General features: G+C 34.3%; 2 protein-coding genes across 5 annotated transcripts; one reads left to right on the forward strand and one right to left on the reverse strand.

The window, feature by feature from the left end:
- Positions 1–206: 206 nt before the first annotated feature.
- On the reverse strand, positions 207–4898 carry LOC139491416 (uncharacterized). The gene is made up of 2 exons (XM_071279101.1): positions 3596–4898; positions 207–353 (listed from the first exon to the last, which is right to left on the reverse strand). The coding sequence occupies exon 1, from the start codon at positions 4879–4881 to the stop codon at positions 3601–3603; it is 1281 nt and encodes a 426-aa protein (XP_071135202.1). The 5' UTR covers positions 4882–4898; the 3' UTR covers positions 207–353; positions 3596–3600.
- A 3758-nt stretch (positions 4899–8656) lies between these two features.
- LOC139491418 (uncharacterized) lies at positions 8657–15247 on the forward strand. 4 transcript variants are annotated; one of them, XM_071279102.1, is made up of 7 exons: positions 8657–8736; positions 10282–10711; positions 11342–11646; positions 12176–12371; positions 13401–13595; positions 13876–14148; positions 14585–15247. In XM_071279102.1, the coding sequence occupies exons 2-7, from the start codon at positions 10297–10299 to the stop codon at positions 14863–14865; spliced, it is 1665 nt and encodes a 554-aa protein (XP_071135203.1). In that variant the 5' UTR covers positions 8657–8736; positions 10282–10296; the 3' UTR covers positions 14866–15247. The 4 variants fall into 4 exon arrangements, with proteins under 4 accessions (XP_071135203.1, XP_071135206.1, XP_071135205.1 ...); XM_071279103.1 differs by lacking the exon at positions 8657–8736 and adding an exon at positions 9656–9737; XM_071279105.1 differs by lacking the exon at positions 13876–14148 and having other exon boundaries at positions 8662–8736.
- The last annotated feature ends 2644 nt before the right edge of the window (positions 15248–17891 follow it).

Raw genomic sequence — 17891 nt, forward strand, 5'->3', positions numbered from 1 at the left:
TTCTATGCATCTGGATAATGAATAAACAAATAGACACCCAAAATACTAATTATCAGTTCACTAAGCAAAAAGCAAAATCCAACAACTGACCAAACATCTGAATACTGAACAGTTTGGACTGAATAGATACAATGCGGTTACTTAAAAAAATAACTACAGAAAATAATCATTTGTATTATCAAATGTACATCAAAATATTTCACAGAGTATACACGTTAAAGTCAGTAAATTCTTTATAGTCCACGAAAAAACTGCATACGAATGTTCTATATCATATTCCGCCACACTGCTACAAAACTGCAATTATTGTTTGGAATACCAGTCATATTCAAGTCCATCCAACCCTATCCTTTCTGAAAAATTTAATGATATAGATGTATATTTCAAGTTAGCATTCGAGAATAAACATTCTGTGTAATATTTCATATTTTATTGAATACTGTTTAGAAATACTTAGATCAAGAGTCGTCTTATTGTTATCATACCACATCTATTTGCAATGTATTTAATTTCTCTATAATAATGCATTTGGGTGGGATGGGTGGGAAATGCATTATCATATCTCACTCTAATCTTATCATATAATCAATATTTCATTTCGGGCGCTTTGCGCCCTCATAAAATCTGAAATTATATTTCTAAGATTTTCGTGAGATATAATAATGCACGTTTAAAGCAAGCTTACCATTTCTAAAACTTTATCTGCAAAACCCGCTTTTTCATTAGTCCTAAAATAAAATTTATTAAACGTTCTAGTGTTGGACCAATCTGCCATGGACATAATATCATCCATACTGATGCCACTCATCGCTGCCTTGCTAGTTGAGACCATGCGACAAGAATGTGCTTGAAACAATGAGATGTCGATTCCTGCCTCCTTCATAACCCATTTAATCCAATTTCCAACTGTCTGCGAAGATAGACCTTTAAAAGGTTTCTTAGTTGACCTTAATAAAGGATCAGGTTCATGTTTACTAACAGGCCTTAAATGTTCCGTTCTCAATTCATATTCATGTATACAAGAAATAACACATAATTTTTTCTTTGAAAATTTGCAGTATTTCACTGATCTGTTATTGCAATCTTTTTGTGTTTTAGACAGACCCGGTAAATGAAAAATTATACTACTTTTGTTTCTGGACATGAATCTTCTGTCTAACCTTGCAATTTCAGATATCCTTTTTGGCGCTGCCAAAGCCAATAAAATTGATAATTTTTTACCTAAAACTGAAAAATCAAGTTTTTTGTTTATTAGTAAAGCGGATAAATATTTAAGAACAATATCCAAATCCCATGAAAATTGGTATTTTGGTAAAGGTGGGTTATTTTGTAGAACACCTTTCATTAATTGTTTTACTATAGGTAATTGACCAATTGGGACACCATCGATATATGGCAGGACTGAAGATATGGCCGAACGGTGAACATTTAAAGTTCTGTATTGATACCCCTCTTTATACATCCAAGTAAAAAAATCTAAGATAGCGGCCAAAGGTGCTGAAAAGGGACCAATTTCCCGTGAGCTACACCAGCTAGACCACTTATTCCAGGCACTGTCGTAAGAAGATCTTGTTCCCGATTTCCAAGACCCAAGGAGTAATTCTTTAGTTTCCTCTGAAATTCCAATTGAGTTAAATGATCTCCGGAGACCGTCCACCCTGCTAGTTTTAATGTTTTGTTCAGAATCAGTGGGTGTGGCTCTTTCATTGGAGACAATACAGTGTTGTGACTCATGGGAAGTAACACTGGATAATCTACTGACATTTGAAGTAACAGGGGGTACCAAGCCTGGGATTGCCAAACTGGAGTTATCAGAATTATCTGACTGTTTTCCTCCCGAACTTTCGCCAGACACGTACTTATTAGACAGAACGGGGGAAAAGCATAACCCTTTATCTCTCTCCAGGATTGGAGAAGGGCATCTACCGCTTTCGCTTGGGGATCTGGCTTCCAGCTGAAATATTGATTCAGGTGAGTATTTGACCTGTCTGCAAACAGATCTACATTGCAAGGACCTATGCGTTTCATGAGACTTTTGAAAAGTATCGGACTTAACCGCCAATTGCTGAAATCCGCATAATGCCTGCTTTCCCAGTCTGCTATAACATTGCTTTTTCCTGGGATATAGTCCGCAGTGATTGTTAATTGCCTTGGAAGACACCAATCCCAAAACTGATTTGTTAGGGAATTTAGTCTTTTTGACACCGTTCCCCCCCCCCCCCATTTTGTTTACATATACAATTGCTGTTGTGTTGTCCATTTGTATAAGAATATGCTTGTTTTGTAGATTTTTGGCATAAGATTGTACTGCGAACATTGCTGCTTTTAGTTCGAGTTGATTTATATGGAGGGATTTTTCCTCGTCTATCCAAAGCCCACCTATACTTATCTGTTGACATGTTGCTCCCCATCATGACAGACTTGCATCCGACTGAATGGTTAAATGGGGTTCTGGTCTTAGTAACGCTTTCCCGTTCCAAGACCCCAGCTTGGTTACCCACCAATGCAACTCGTTCTGAACTTCCTCGTTTAACTGGATTTGGTGATCGTAATGGCCTCCCAAATGCAGGGCTTTTGTTTTCAATATTTGTAAACTGCGATAATGCAGAGGACCTGGAAGGACAGCTTGATTGGTTGCTGTTAACTGACCTATCAACTGAGCTAAATCTCTTGCTGACACTTTCTTGTGTTCTAGCATTAATTTTGAACTGTTCTTTATTTTCTCTACCTTCTCTTTCGGGAGAGACAAAGTCAACAACTTTGAGTTTACTGTATAACCCAGAAACTCCATTGTTTGTGAAGGTTCCATCACTGACTTGTTTGTAATAATCAGAAAACCTAAGCCCCTTAATATTGACAAAACTGTTGAGAGATCTGACAAAATTTTCTGATTTGACTGATTCATTATTAGAATATCGTCTAGGTAAACTATCAGACGTACACCTAAACGTCTCAATAAAGTCATGGGAACCTTCATCAGTTTTGTGAATATTCTTGGGGCTACTGCAATCCCAAACGGGAGGGACCTGAATTCCATTATTTTTCCCTGCCAAAAAAATCTGAGGTATTTTCTGTGTTCTTTTGCTATTTGCAATGTCAAATATGCATCGGTTAGGTCTATTTTTACCATCCAATCGTTCTTCAAAAGAAGATCTTTTAACAAATGAATTCCCTCCATTTTGAAATGTTCGTAACGTAAAAAAACATTTAGGCCTTTTAGATTTATAACAGGTCTTTGACCCCCTCCCTTCTTTGGTACCAAAAAAATGTTGCTTATGAACGAATCCTTTGTTAGGAAAGACTGTGTTATGGCCTTCTTGTTCAAAAGTCCTGTTATTTCTTTGTTTATCAAATCCTGATTCTCTTGATTGAAAAAGGCTTGATTTGGTATTTGATTTTGGAAAGGTGTTGCTAAGAAATCTAATTTTATTCCTTTTACACACTGGAGAACCCAAGGATCTTTTGTAATTGAGTTCCAATTCTGTAGGAAAAGGCTTACTCTTCCCCCTACAGGAATAGAATTTTGATTGATTATGCAATTCATTGGTAATTGGAAATAGTTTTGTATATGATTGAAAGTTTTCTCTTGACCTACCCGTTCTATCGGTTTGCAGGTTTCTTGAACACTTGGTTGTTCTGAGGTTGAGTCTGGATTTGGTTCTGGGTCTGGTTCTGGCGCTGATTCTGGCGCTGACCATAACTGTTCCCCTGTCTGTTCTGTGACTGGTTTCCCTGCCAAGGTCTCTTCCCTGAAACTTGTGGATGGAGAGCTTGTCTGCCGCCCACAGACTGCAGGTTGTTTGTGGGCCCCTGCTGAAAAAACTGATCATTTTTTCTATTAAAATGAGGTTTACCAGCATGTTTTTTCTTGTTAGAAAACAACAACATTTCTCTAAGTTCTTTGTTATCCTTGTTTTCTTTAGCCAAAGACTTTAGAAACTTATTACCAAAAAGTTGACCCTTAGATTTTGCCAAAGCTTTCTTGCCTTTCTTCTCATTTAAAAAATCTAGACTATCTGGCATTGTTTTAACTAACATTGCTTTTCTCCTGTCAGTGTTATAAACATAGTGAGCATTACCTGCTAGCACAATAGCCCTCTGTGTTAACTGAATTACATCAGAAGGGTCCATACCTTGATTATCTTTCTTAATCCTATGTGCTTCAGACCATAAACGGGACAGAGGACACATAACATCTAGAATGCGTAGCTGTGTGTTAATTTTACTTCTCTCTAATCTAGCATTCCATTTTCTACCTTGAAAATAATTTTTCTTAAAAAATCTATCTGTTTCAAGAGCCTTTAATCCTTTAGACGAAGGAATAGGCCAATTCAAAGACATATCTTGTCTCGTCTTTTTACTTATACCCTTTAGAGCATACTTCTCTATATATTTGGTTACATGAGATGGTACTTTTTCTTTTTTATCTTTAGACAAAGAAGGTTCTGGGTCAAACGCTTCATTGTCTTCTGAACTCTCTGATTCAGAGTTACTAGAAGATGATTCACTGCTACTAGTATTTTCAGAGGAACTGCTAGAATGATTAACAACTTTCCTGTGTTTAATCTTACCTGTTCTGCTAGGTACGGAGTCGTCCCGTTTCCGTTTAGGGTTTTTGGTATCTAGGTCAGACCAGCTCTGTCTGACATCTTCTTCTGTCCCGTCGACTAACGACATGTCATTATCTTGACGAGAAGAGATATTTCTCCTCGCCTTGTGAGAAGAGCCCAAAGACTCGACTACCTTATCAGTTTCTACCGCCACTGCGGTAAAACTTACATTTTCATCAATGACCCTATGGTCTTCCGAATCAAGTGCACCGCTCTCTCGAGACGGTGTAGCCATCCCTAAAGGAATGTCATTGAGTTGGGCGTTAGCCATGCTAACTAAAATAATAAACCCACTAACCTTTAAATAATTTGGAAAAAAACGTCTTTACTCAAAGAGAGCTAAATTGAAAGTCAATCTATTGTAGCCCGAGGTATACGATGTTACCTATGGGCATGCGCAGTAAGGTATTACCTGGATTGTAACATTTTTTATTCAGGGTGTACTTTAAAGAGCTGTTATTTGATTAGAATTGAAGGTCAATGCATTATTATATCTCACGAAAATCTTAGAAATATAATGTCCATTTCGCTGAACTAGACGTTTACACATTATTGTTTAGCCAATTGGAGTCCGTCTCCGGGTGCGGGCATTTCTCGACGAAGACCCATTGGTGTTTTGGGGCTCTTTTCTGCTCTTTTGTCAGGTTGTTGTCTCTCACACATTCTCCGTTTCAAATATTTCGTTCTTTACTATAAAGAATGTGTATGAAAATTTTCAGGGAAAAATCTTGCAGTGACCTTGAAAGAATGACACTTTATAAATTATGTGCTTTTCTGGATCCACATCCATTAACTCTCCAAATCAATTAAAAGTGAATCTACACATATAGTCGTGGATGCACATAATTTTTTTAGCAAAATCAACACAAAATTTAGATTTTCTGACTCTAAAGCGGTGGTGCTTTTTTTCTAAAATCTGTAACACTGGATGGTGAATACCATTTCATTTTTGAAAGTAAAACTAATAAGTGGATATTTTTTTAAGCTTATAACTCAATGGGAACTGAGCCTATATATCTAATGCACATCCATTTATTAACAACATGGAAGTATTTAACTCGAATGATTCCCTCTATCGGTCAGTATCCTCTCGATGTAGCGATCGATAGTGAGTCGGAATATAACGACTGGATTAGTCGGGTTAGAGGAAGTATTATTAAACTGCAATGTTTACACCAATATCAAAAACAGTAATAAGAGCTGTGATATATATTCTATTTACAGTTATTATTTATTTGTATCTGAAACAAATATCATTCCCAGCAGGAACAAATGTTTAAAAAGCCAAAATAGCATATGACATTTATACTATCACTATATGATACTTCAATAAACTGGTTACCCGCTGACACAAACGAAAAAAACATTATAAACAAACCAAACAATAAAATGCTTAAATATTAATGGTTCATTTGTATAATAATTGAACTGATTATACATGTATTTGTACTGAGGACATGACCAACTAGATTTAAACAAAGAGAGATAACTCCACCTCTTTTTTACATTTCAGATCAGGGTGGTTTGACCCAATGTGCTGTAAGATCTGATATCAAATTTAATATAAGTTTTATAACCCTACTATCTTCTTTAACTTAGTCCTTCGCCATATAAAAAATATTCTCTGAAAAAAACTTGGTGAAATTGTTATAGATTTATAATTCATATCATTGGTGAATGACTTTATACAATTTTCATAATAAATATAGGAAGATGTGGTATGAGTGCCAATGAGACAACTCTACATCCAAGTTACAATTTATAAAAGCAAATCATTATAGGTCCAGTCACTGCCTTCAACACGGAACCTTGGCTCACACCGGACAGTAAGCTATAAAGGGTCACAAAAAATAACTAGTGTAAAACCATCCAAACGGGAACCCCAACAGTCTAATCTATATAAAACACGAGAAGCTAGAAACACTTATGAACCACATCAACAAACGACAACTACTAAACATCAGATTCCTGACTTAGGATAGATGCAAACAATCGCAGCGGAATTAAACGTTTTAAATGTACCAAACCTTCACCCTTATCTAAAATAATAGTATAACATCATAACATAAGCTCATATACATAAATCACTTGATTTGCTGTATGTTCTTAACTTATTTCCAACTTTAGCTCTGGTTTCATTATCATTATTTCTTTCTTTACGCTAAATACCTTTAAATAATTAGATATGAAATGTAGACTTGAACTAGTTTACAGTTAACATTTGTTTACACACTTGTCTAGAGTGTTGTAAACAGTATGTTGACCTTTAGAGGCCCTTCTCAGATGTATTGTATCGTTGGATTGCTGTCTCATTGACGTACACACTCATCATCCTTTGTCATATTGTTGTTTTTTTTTGTCTAAATGTTCTTTATTCAAGCGTCAGGTCTATCAATTAAATTCCCAAATTCAAAAATAAACAAAAGCGGGCACGCTAAAATGTCTCACCTGCTATACCGAACATTTTTTATGTTGATATTTCTGAATTTAAAGTTTTACTACAAGAAGTATCACATTAACATAAACATATAGCTGACTATGCGGTCTGGGCTTTGCCCATTGTTGAAGTCCGTCCAATAGTTTTTTAATTTCTGTGTCATTTTGAAGAGTCAGTGTCTCATTATCATACCTCATTTTTTTATATATGATCCAAGAAAATGAGAAGAAGATCAATTTAAATAGCCGGAAATGCATGCACACCTTACAATCACACCATACTACGAATATAACTTACCTATTGCTTAAAGTATAAAAGGCCAAATCAGGTAAGCTAAACATTTAGAAATAAACCGTGGAAATGAGGTCAAGGTCAAATAAATCTGCCAGACTGACATGATGTATGTCATCAAATATTTTCATACACTGAACATTAAAAAAAAAGGTCTTTTTAAAAGAGGGGCGAAAGATACAAGAGGGACAGTCAAACTCATAAATCTAAAAATAAAGTGACAAAACCATGGCTAAAAATGAAAAAGACAAACAGACAAACAATAGTACACATGACACAACATAGAAAACTAAAGAATAAGCAACACGAACCCCACCAAAACTAGGGGTGATCTCAGGTGCTCCTGAACGACAGATCCTGCTCCACATGTGGCAATCCGTCGTGTTGCTCATGATGTAACAAATCCGGTAAATAGACTAATTCGGTAGGTCACATTTATGAAAGGGAAGGGGATTGTAGTTACGACGTAAGGAACATATCCGATATCATCTGTGAAACGGTTATTCCATAACGGTCAACCAATTCGTGATGGCGTCCGTAAAATTTACGAAGGGATGATTTCAACTTCAACATTTGGAACTCTTGGTTTAATAGCTTCCTTGTGACGGCACAACCCTCTATCAAGAAAATCATGATAGGAAATACAAGCACGGGAATATCGTATCAATTGGGTGATATTTAAAAGTACTAGAAGTTTGTAGACGCAGTCGGATCACTTTCCTTATGTTTCGCTTTCTGCAACAGATGTACAGACTGGACAAAAACTGTATCCTATTTAAAAAATAAAAAAACATAATTAACTATATATAATACAGATTCTTTTTTTTTCTCTGGTAAACATTAATCGGGAAATGTATGTATTGTTTCGCTATGGTAAGTCTATAAATTAGAGAAAAAATAAACCGATATATTGACATGTTGAGTAATAGAAAATAAAAACTTTGAAAATCGCCCCCATAAAAACAGAGTATCAGCGATATCAATAAACTTTAGAAAATAAAATGAAATATAAAGTAAATAAAAAACTAACACAATAAAAAAACATGAAGCTATGTCCCATTTATGTTTATATTGTATACCACAAAAGATGAAAACATACGAATAGGAAATAAGATAAGAAATGCAAGAAAGCGATTACAAATAAGTATTATTAGTTACACAGTGTCTTAGTGAATTTAAATACGATTTATTTGGGTCAGTAAATTCCATATGGGTGAGAGTAAACTATACTTATACAGTGACTCAACCAATCAATAAAGACATTTAAAAGACTTTTTAAATATACAAAAAAAACGGGTATTTCCACTGTCACCTAACCATAAACAAGCTTCCTGTTTATACCAGGCAGATGTAGAGCGTACACAAGTTTGATGTTGTTTAAAACGTAACCGGTATATGGTAAGTATAAAACTTACATGTATGAATAATTAAAAGTTTATATGTGGAGCAGGATCGGCATTCTGCCTACCCTTCCGGAGCACCTGAGATCATCCCCATTTTTTGGTGGTTTCGTGTTGCTTAGTCTATAGTTTTCTATATTGAGTCTTGTGTACTATAATTTGTATGTTCGTCAGTATTGTCAGTTTATTTTTTATCTATCAGTTTTGGATGTCCCTCTGGTATTTTTTAAAAGAACATGTAGAGTGTAGCTTTAAAAAGCAATATGATGACTTCTGATATATCGATTGAAGATTAGAATCTTTCATATTACTATCATGGATTGATCCCTTAGACCCTGCTTGGCTCAGTGTATCAAAACTATAAACTAAAACAGATGCTGGTCTTTCCCTTCACCTATATTATCACACTCAGTCTGTTAATATACAGAAAAAAGATGAGGTCATGGTGGTGTGATTCTCAAAGATACAACTCTTCACAAGTAACCAAATGACACAGATATTAACAACCATAGTTCACCGAAATCCCATACCGCATAGTCAGCTATAAACAGTTCGAAATGCCAATTATAAAACAATTCAAACGAGAAAAGTAAATGATTTATGTACAAAATAAATGAAGGAAAAACAAATATGCAACACAGCATAAAACGACAACCACTGGGTAACAGGCCAATAAACTTCCTGTGTCAAAACAATCAACACAGAAAATTCAACACCATTATATATTCAAAGATGTCCTGTTTTTTAACTTGTGGACAAAAGATGTATACAGAAGAAGATATAAAAGCCTTAAGGAAGTGATTACAAGAACCTTTACTTATACATTGACCTACATCCGAATCAATTTAGACATTTTAATAAATACTTTTTATAGATATATAAAAATCAGGGTTTCCCAGTGTCATGTAAACATAAATACATACAAAAACTTCCTGTTTACATGGAGGTTGGAGAGCCATTAATTTAATGAGATGCTGCTTAAAAGGTTATCGTCATAGGGTAAGCATGAAAATCACAGAACAACTTTTTTTTCAATTTAAGATTGTGTAGTCTTGATACATAATAAAACACAGTCTGAAAGCTGTTAATATTCGATCGGAGCTTAGAAGTTCGAAACGGTTCACAATAAATATAACTTCGAAAGGAAAATCTAGATTCGTACAGGTTTAAGCCACAATTTCACACAAAACTTAGATAAACTACAATCCTACTTAACTTTTGTAACTCTTATATTAACGTTCAAAATTGCATCTTGTAAATAACCGTATAATGTATGTGAACAAAATGTTTGTTTGTTTGTGTTTAAGCGTTATGTCATATATATATTTACGGACTTTATAATTTGAGGAAGCCAGAGTACCTGATGGTAAAAAGGGGCGGCAAATTGCCAATGCTTTTCATTCAAGATAGAACTTCCAACCATAGAGTTGACAGTTTAGTAAACCACCAAGACTAGTCAGTATATCGCTAAGGGTCGAAGAACAATTGCGCTTTGCTTATACATGTACATTAATTTAAAAGATATGTTCCCATTTCCTTTTAGATTAAATGACATTAAATGGTAATGGACGTAAGCGGTAACTTTACCATTTATTTGTCTGACGGTGGAGATGAAGACGAAAGAAATAAATCGAAACGAATCATCGAACGCTTGGAAGATTCTAATATTGGAATTATATACGGAGACAGAGATTTTATACCCGGATGTATGATACTAGACAACAAAAGAAATGCGGTTCTAAAGTCAGACTTAGTGGTGGTACTTTTGTCCGATAGCTTTATAGACTCGACTGAATGTGTTTATGATGTTGCTTTGGCAATTTGTCTAGAAAGACACATTATTATAATAGACAACAGAAAACTAAGAAGAATGCCACCATTATTAAATGAATTGCCAAAGATAAAAGGACGTACAAACTTTGTCAAAGTGTTACAAAAGCTGAAACGAATGGTTGATGGGTATTATGCAGAAGGTAAGTTCTGTTTTAGACTTGTACCTTCTCTTTTAAAAAGGCTGTTTCAATTCCGAAAGGTTTTTAGATTTTTGTCTTTTCATAGTTTTGTGTATGCTTTTTATTGATTTTTCATCAATATATGCGACGATGTTGCTTGGAATGGATTTGGATTACTTTTGTTTATGTCTATGTCTTGTTAAAAAACGCTTTTATTTTTGAATGGGTATATAGAATACACCTTATCGCTATTTATCGTAATTAAGACAACTTCCTGTTTGGTTCAAACATTGCAACAACAAACGTCAACTGTTTCAAGTTAAGGAAAGAAATTGTATAGAAAGCAAACAATATATATATATATTAAAATCATAACAGTTTTTTGAAGCTTTTTATGATTGTTTAAAAATATTTTTTTATAAATAAAAAGGTCTATGCGTAATACATTGTTTAAACTGGGCCCCAGATAGATGTCAAATGGGTGTAAAAGTTGTGTAATTTCAGATCTTATTCGGATTGGAGTAAAAAGCGATATGGTGTATTAGTTTAAATTCTTCGTATATTTTATTCCGGCATGAAATATTTGCCACTGAACGTTAAGTACTATAGTAACCAACAATCAATCGTGTATTTTGTTCAAAATTTTAACAGAAAAAAAACAATCAAGGAATAGGAAAGACGATGCACAGGTATATATCAGGGAAGTGGAACGAACAGCTACTTTAGAAAATGAACAAGAATTTCAAAACCAGATTCTCAGACTCCAGGCTCAACTGACGCAAACTCAAAGAGACAAGAAAATAGCTAAACACATTGCGATTGTAGATGGAGATAGAGCATTTAACAACTATCACCATGAACAAACAATACGATACCAGTTGGAGAAAAGAATCAGAGAAATGGAGAACCATATACAGACACTCAGCAGAGAAAACGTTATGCTGAAGCAGCCAGTGGTAAGTTCCCAACACAGGTCACAGAAATAAATTCTTAAATTTCATGATAAACCATTATATTAAGAATTGCATGCTTCTTTTTGTAAATTTATTGGGGTGTCAAAACGTTGACCGAAGTACTAAAAATGTACGCACGGTCAACGCTTTTACAACCCTATAAAGTTACAAAAAGAAGCATTCAATACTTATAATTACATTTTTTAGCTATGATCGTGAAAACACGAATTTTATTATTTAATTCACCTGTGCACTTTATTGTTGGAGCACGTGTTATCATGAGTGAAAAGTTGTATTGAGCAATGCAACTGCTTACGGAATAACACGTGATGTGCAGTTAGCCAATCAGAATAAAATATTATAATGAAACATACATCTAATGTAATTTTTGAGGTATATAGGAAAACATTTCTGAGACGAAGTCTTCTCGTTTGTATTTTGTTATGTTATGTCATAGCTTTGTTTGCTTTACTTCAATTGCATATACAAAAAGAAGGCACACGTTTAATGTATTGGTGTGTTTTACTTCTAGGTTTCTGTCAGTCCAATGGTTGAGAGAAATTCACAGCAAACTCCATTTCAAGAAATTCAAAAACAGATAAATCAGGTTTTGATTGAAATATCAAATCTGAGTCATAAGAATGTAGACAACGTGGATACGAATACTACATTCTACAGAATGCCGACTGAATTGAAATGTTTTTGTCAAAAATATGAGGAAATGATTGGTATGTATACAAATTTATAAACCGTTTAAGGCCTGAGGGACGCCGATTTGATTTTTTGAGCGTGAGCCTCAGAGGGGAGAGGCAGGATGATTTTGTAAATGAATGTTTGGCCTGGTAAGAACTGAAATAGATGAATAATCAATTGGAAGATAAAAAATGCCTAGTAACTTTAGTTTAGAGGTTTTATTTGAGATGTCGTAGTGATGATGTTAAGGACAAGGAACAATATATGGGCTATGTTGCAGATTTTGAAAAAAATTGCACACATCCTTTGCTCATTGAACTGCCTGAAAATCGAAAGAAAAAGTTGCATTAATCTAGTTTACTTTCTGAACATGACTGAGTACTCTCAGATCTGTTCATTGTGGCTTTTTGTGTCGGGATGTATAAGTACCCGGCCACGTCCACTTATATTTTTGTCCATCTGATGAGTAAAGCCCTTTTTAACTGATTTTTATAGTTCGTTCTTATGTTGTACTGTTATGCCACTGTCCCAGGTTAGGGAGAGGGTTGGGATCCCGCTAACATGTTTAACCCCGCCACATTATTTATGTATGTGCCTGTCCCAAGTCAGGAGCCTGTATATTCAGTGGTTGTCGTTTGTTTATGTGTTACATATTTGTTTTTCGTTCATTTATTTACATAAATAAGGCCGTTGGTTTTCTCGTTTGAATTGTTTTACATTGTCTTATCGGGGCCTTTTATAGCTAACTATGCGGTATGGGCTTTGCTCATTGTTGAAGGCCGTACGGTGACCTATAGTTGTTAATGTCTGTGTCATTTTGGTCTTTTGTGGATAGTTGTCTCATTGGCAATCATACCACATCTTCTTTTTTATATGATTGAAATCTTTCAAAATAGGTGAACATTTGTAAAGAAATCACATAAAATCTTCGAAAAGAGTTCTTTAATTTGTATTTAAATCATCAAATACATGTATCCAATTTCAAATCCATTGTTGTTTTTTTTTTTGTTTTTTTTTTTTTTTTTAAGCTGTAATAAATGATCTAAATAAACTTTGTCACCCAGGTCCAAATATTTGTCGACTGGGACGATTACTGCATTTATCAAATCACCAGATAGAAAAGGTAGAAGAATGCAGGGAGAATGGTTATGTTGAAATGTTTTGGCAGACGATAAAGTTTTGGCAGTCAAATGAAAACTCAGACGAAAGCTTTGTGACGTTACTGAATGTATTAGAAGACATTGGTGTTGATATCGGAGGTAACTTTAATACTTATATGAATTATTGAGGCTGCACAAGAACGCAAAAAAGACTGCAACTACCTTTGCAGAAAAAGTCCAACAACAGTTACAGACAATATAGTTTATAGTGCTTATATAAAATCAATCACTGATAAAAGAAAACTAAAAGAAATAAAGTAAATTCTACAAAGTTAGTGATGAGTATGACAATTTCAAACACGTTTGATGATACAATTTAAAAGCTTAACAACTTTTTCAGAAATTAAATAATATACACGACTGTTTGATATCTATTTAGGAAAGCCAATGTCAAAGACTGAAGTGAGAATACTCCATGAGAAGATTCCTTTCATCTTGAACAATATTTACCAAGTAAATGATTTGATACCATACCTGATATCTCAGCACGTGTTAACACACGTGACTGAGATGTTTATCAGAGAACCAAGGAATAAGGAGGAAAGACTATTGCGTTTAATCAATGTTCTCACAACAAAACACTATGGAATTAAGGCCCTTTGTAATGCCCTTACCCATACAAACCAGGAATTTATAGCAGACGAGATATCACGTGAGTATATATTGACACATGACAAAGTAGGCAAATGTAGGTCTGCTTTTACTACCTCAGTTATACTTCGGAGTAAGCTGGTCCCCCGTTCCAATTAAACTCCGCACCGAAGCGTAGCAATAAGTGAATACAACATGGGACCAGTATGCTTATGTGCTCTTACATTTAGGGATGGATCTAGGATTTTTTATAAGGGGGCGTAATTCCATTAAATCGGGACGAAGAAAAAAAACGACAAGCGTAGCGAGTTTAAATTTGTTTTGAAGATTTTATGCTGAAAAACATTACGACCTCTTCCCCCTTTGAATCATCTCTTAAACTGAGAATGTTTTCGATAAGATAATTTATAAGCTATAACCGTGAAGAAATATTGATAACATTAATAATAATATTGCATGTGAGCTTAAAAGATCTTAAAGTTATCATTTTATTGTAGGTTCTATGCCAAATATACCGACAAGCCGTTTCCCTGTTGAATTAACTGATGAAAGCTGCGATTCTCAATGGAGTTCAGATGAATCTAGACTACAAGTAGCACGTGTTGCACCAATTACCGCTACAGTAAATTCAGTAAAAGCATATGCGCACCTTGAAGAAAAACATCAGTGTCAGAATGAAGACTTAAATAACACATGTGTCGATGGAATTGAGCAATTAATTAAAAAGGTCTCTAAGGAAAAAACTATAAAATCCCGTAGGGGTTGTAGTATTCAATAGTACAAGTACCAACCACAAATATTGTACATAGTAGTCAGAGAGCTCATTGAGGTCTTGCATTTTAAAGGACAAATTTCAAACAGTTGAGAAACTGTTTAGCCTGCCAAAGCCAAAGATAACACAAAAAAAGTGAGAAAAAAAACTTTAGAAAACTTTTATGTTTTTCTTTTGCATACATATGGAATAAGTTGACTTAAGGAGTGAAAGATTGCAAATTAATACAGTTAAATGATAAATACTTTTATATGAGTAGTCTTGAAAACATGAAGCATTTGTTGTAAATGATATGTTTTTGTATAAATTATTATGTGCTGTAATTGTGATATTTACTTGACTTTTTGAGGGTTACCGTGAATTAAGATAAAGTTATTGTATACAAAAATACAGGTTTTTTTATATATTTATTGCAAGTATGAGTGTTTATGAATATTTTGGGATGCGGGATATATATAAAAAGTTGGATGTCGGTTATTAGAGTAAATAGAAACAGGGATCTGGGAAAGAAAGGGAGAACGTGTGTAGTATACTGTTGTTTTTACTTTTTAACTGTTCTCTTTCATTTGCGTTGTAAGTTTAATTTATTTTTGACTTGAGTCACTGCCTAGCTGCCTTGTCTGGCAAAACAGTTGTTAGACGTCAGAACAAACGCGGACTACTTCGACTTGTGAGTTTGAAAGCCCGTTTGTCTTCTTTCTGCTCCCCATGTAAGTTAGTCTACAGCGAAGAACTATTTTCGCCGGGTTGCTTATATTTATAAACATTTTTTTTTCTGAAGAAAAATGTCACAATCACTATTTGTTTACTGACTATTTCAAGAAGTGTAATTTTTCACTGGCGTCTTATAGGTATTCAACAATTGACCCCAAATCTTAAAAAAATAACCTTGAAGAAGTGACAGTTGTGGGTACGATCGTAAACTTCATACACTAGTCTATGGATTTATGATTATTGCCCAATTTCACATAAGAAAATTACACTTTAAAAGAAATCATTGATCACTAAAACTGATATTACACCCTTGACTCGATTTCACTTCCCTTTTTAAAAAAAGTTCAAGTATTAAAAGTGAATGGAGTGTAAGTAAATATAGAATAACTGTCCTACTGTTTAAATTTTTATGATGTTGTATAATTTATAAAGTTGGTATACATACTTTGATTTATATTAACGCTTCGTGTGGGTGTCATAGAACAAATATTGGTCTCTCCTGTTCGTTAATATAATAATAAAAATGCACAAGGAAACTTGAAACGTATACTCCACGTCTATCGATACACACTAAATAATATTTGGTCCGTTTTAAATCATATTCCCAACTTATGGATCTTCCCTGAAATATTTGCCAATGGACGTCAAGCAACAAACAATCAGTCAATAATATTATATTTCTTATCCATATCGCGGCGTGTCATAACAAATTATGTTTTATTATATTGGTTTGTCTGTCATATGCTCCACGAAAACATTAAATGAAAGTTTCTATATTTAATGCCAGCAATGAAAACCCCTCCTCTAAATTAATGTGAAACTTCTTCACTCTAAGGAAGGTGGGGATTAGATATACATTGTAGGTACTAAGACTCGTTAGAGCTACATACAACATGTAAGGCCATCTCCTCGTAATGCAAGTAAAATTTACAACAAAAGAAAAATTTATATTTCCTATCGTGAACTCACCATTTCTATCCAAAAAAATAAATAAATCAAACAATATCTTCTAATGGAGTAAAATCAACCGCAGTTCATACAATATTGTAAATTGTATGTATCTTATCATGATTGCCTTCAAGGGAGGTTGTTGTTGTCACCTTTGAACCAATTTGGTTCATGATGGTAAAGTCGAGGTCAGCTCTTCAAAAGTTAAACAGATGCCAGCATGATTGGGTTGAAAATTATGGAATATCAGTGTCAAAGATGGCCCGCACAATTAAGGCTACTATCTTATCCTCTTTGTGTCGTTTATGACTCGAAAAAAAACTAGCTGATCTACGGATTTTTAATCGCCATGAGGAAATCTACAGGTGTCGCTCGTTAATCAGGAATTGTTTACCCTTCCGGAGCACTAAACTATAGATGTTGTATTTAGTGGACTTTCGGATTTGTATGTTTTTCTTTGGCAGTGTCTGTCTTTCTTCAACTAATCGTTTTGTATTTTTTTTTATGTCTTTTCTCCTTTCATACGGATCATGCTGATTCCATTTTTAGTTGTTTGATACACATCACGGTCTGGTCGTCAAAAGTCTGAGCAATCTCGGACTATTATGCCCTTACAAAAAGAAATCCCAAATTCTTTATCCGCAACCTAGATTTTAACTTTCAATGGGATTACTGTGGCCTTTTTAACATTTTTATATTCGAGCGTCACTGATGAGTCTTTTGTAAACGAAACGCGCGTCTGGCGCAAATATAAAATTTCAATCCTGGTATCTATGATGAGTTTATTTGTTTCATCCCAAATTTTCTTAATATGTATTTTTATCACTCTACTTAAAGATGCACGCATACAATAACTATAGAAATAAATTAGGAAAGCTTATGAAAATATACGCAAGTTATACACTGTCCACACTAGGGAATATATTTGTGTGTAGACAATGAACGATAACTGTGTACTCGGAATTCAGAATTTCTTCCGAGTTATATCCCTTATGCCGTTCATGCAAACATAATCATGATCTAAAACGCCTTTAAAATAAATCGGGAAACTATCCAAATGGACTCGGTTACTGGACAATTTATTTTTAACAATCGTTTATTATCTTATTTCCAGTCGATAAATTGTCATAAAAAAACTACTGCTAGCACCAAGATTTATAAGGTTATATTTAGTACAAGATTCATTACGGTCTTATGTATACTAGTACTGAAATATCCCATTCAGTATACGCATACGGATATAAATTACTCACCAACGAGGCTTTATTCAGTTTTGACCATTACAAATATGGATGTTTTCGATGATTGCTATTATATACAAATGTGTGCATCAATAATTTACAACTATACTGAAAAGAAATGAGAAAAAC

This window comes from Mytilus edulis, chromosome 10 (genome assembly GCF_963676685.1).
Source record: "Mytilus edulis chromosome 10, xbMytEdul2.2, whole genome shotgun sequence".
NCBI classification, from domain to species: Eukaryota; Metazoa; Mollusca; class Bivalvia; order Mytilida; family Mytilidae; genus Mytilus; species Mytilus edulis.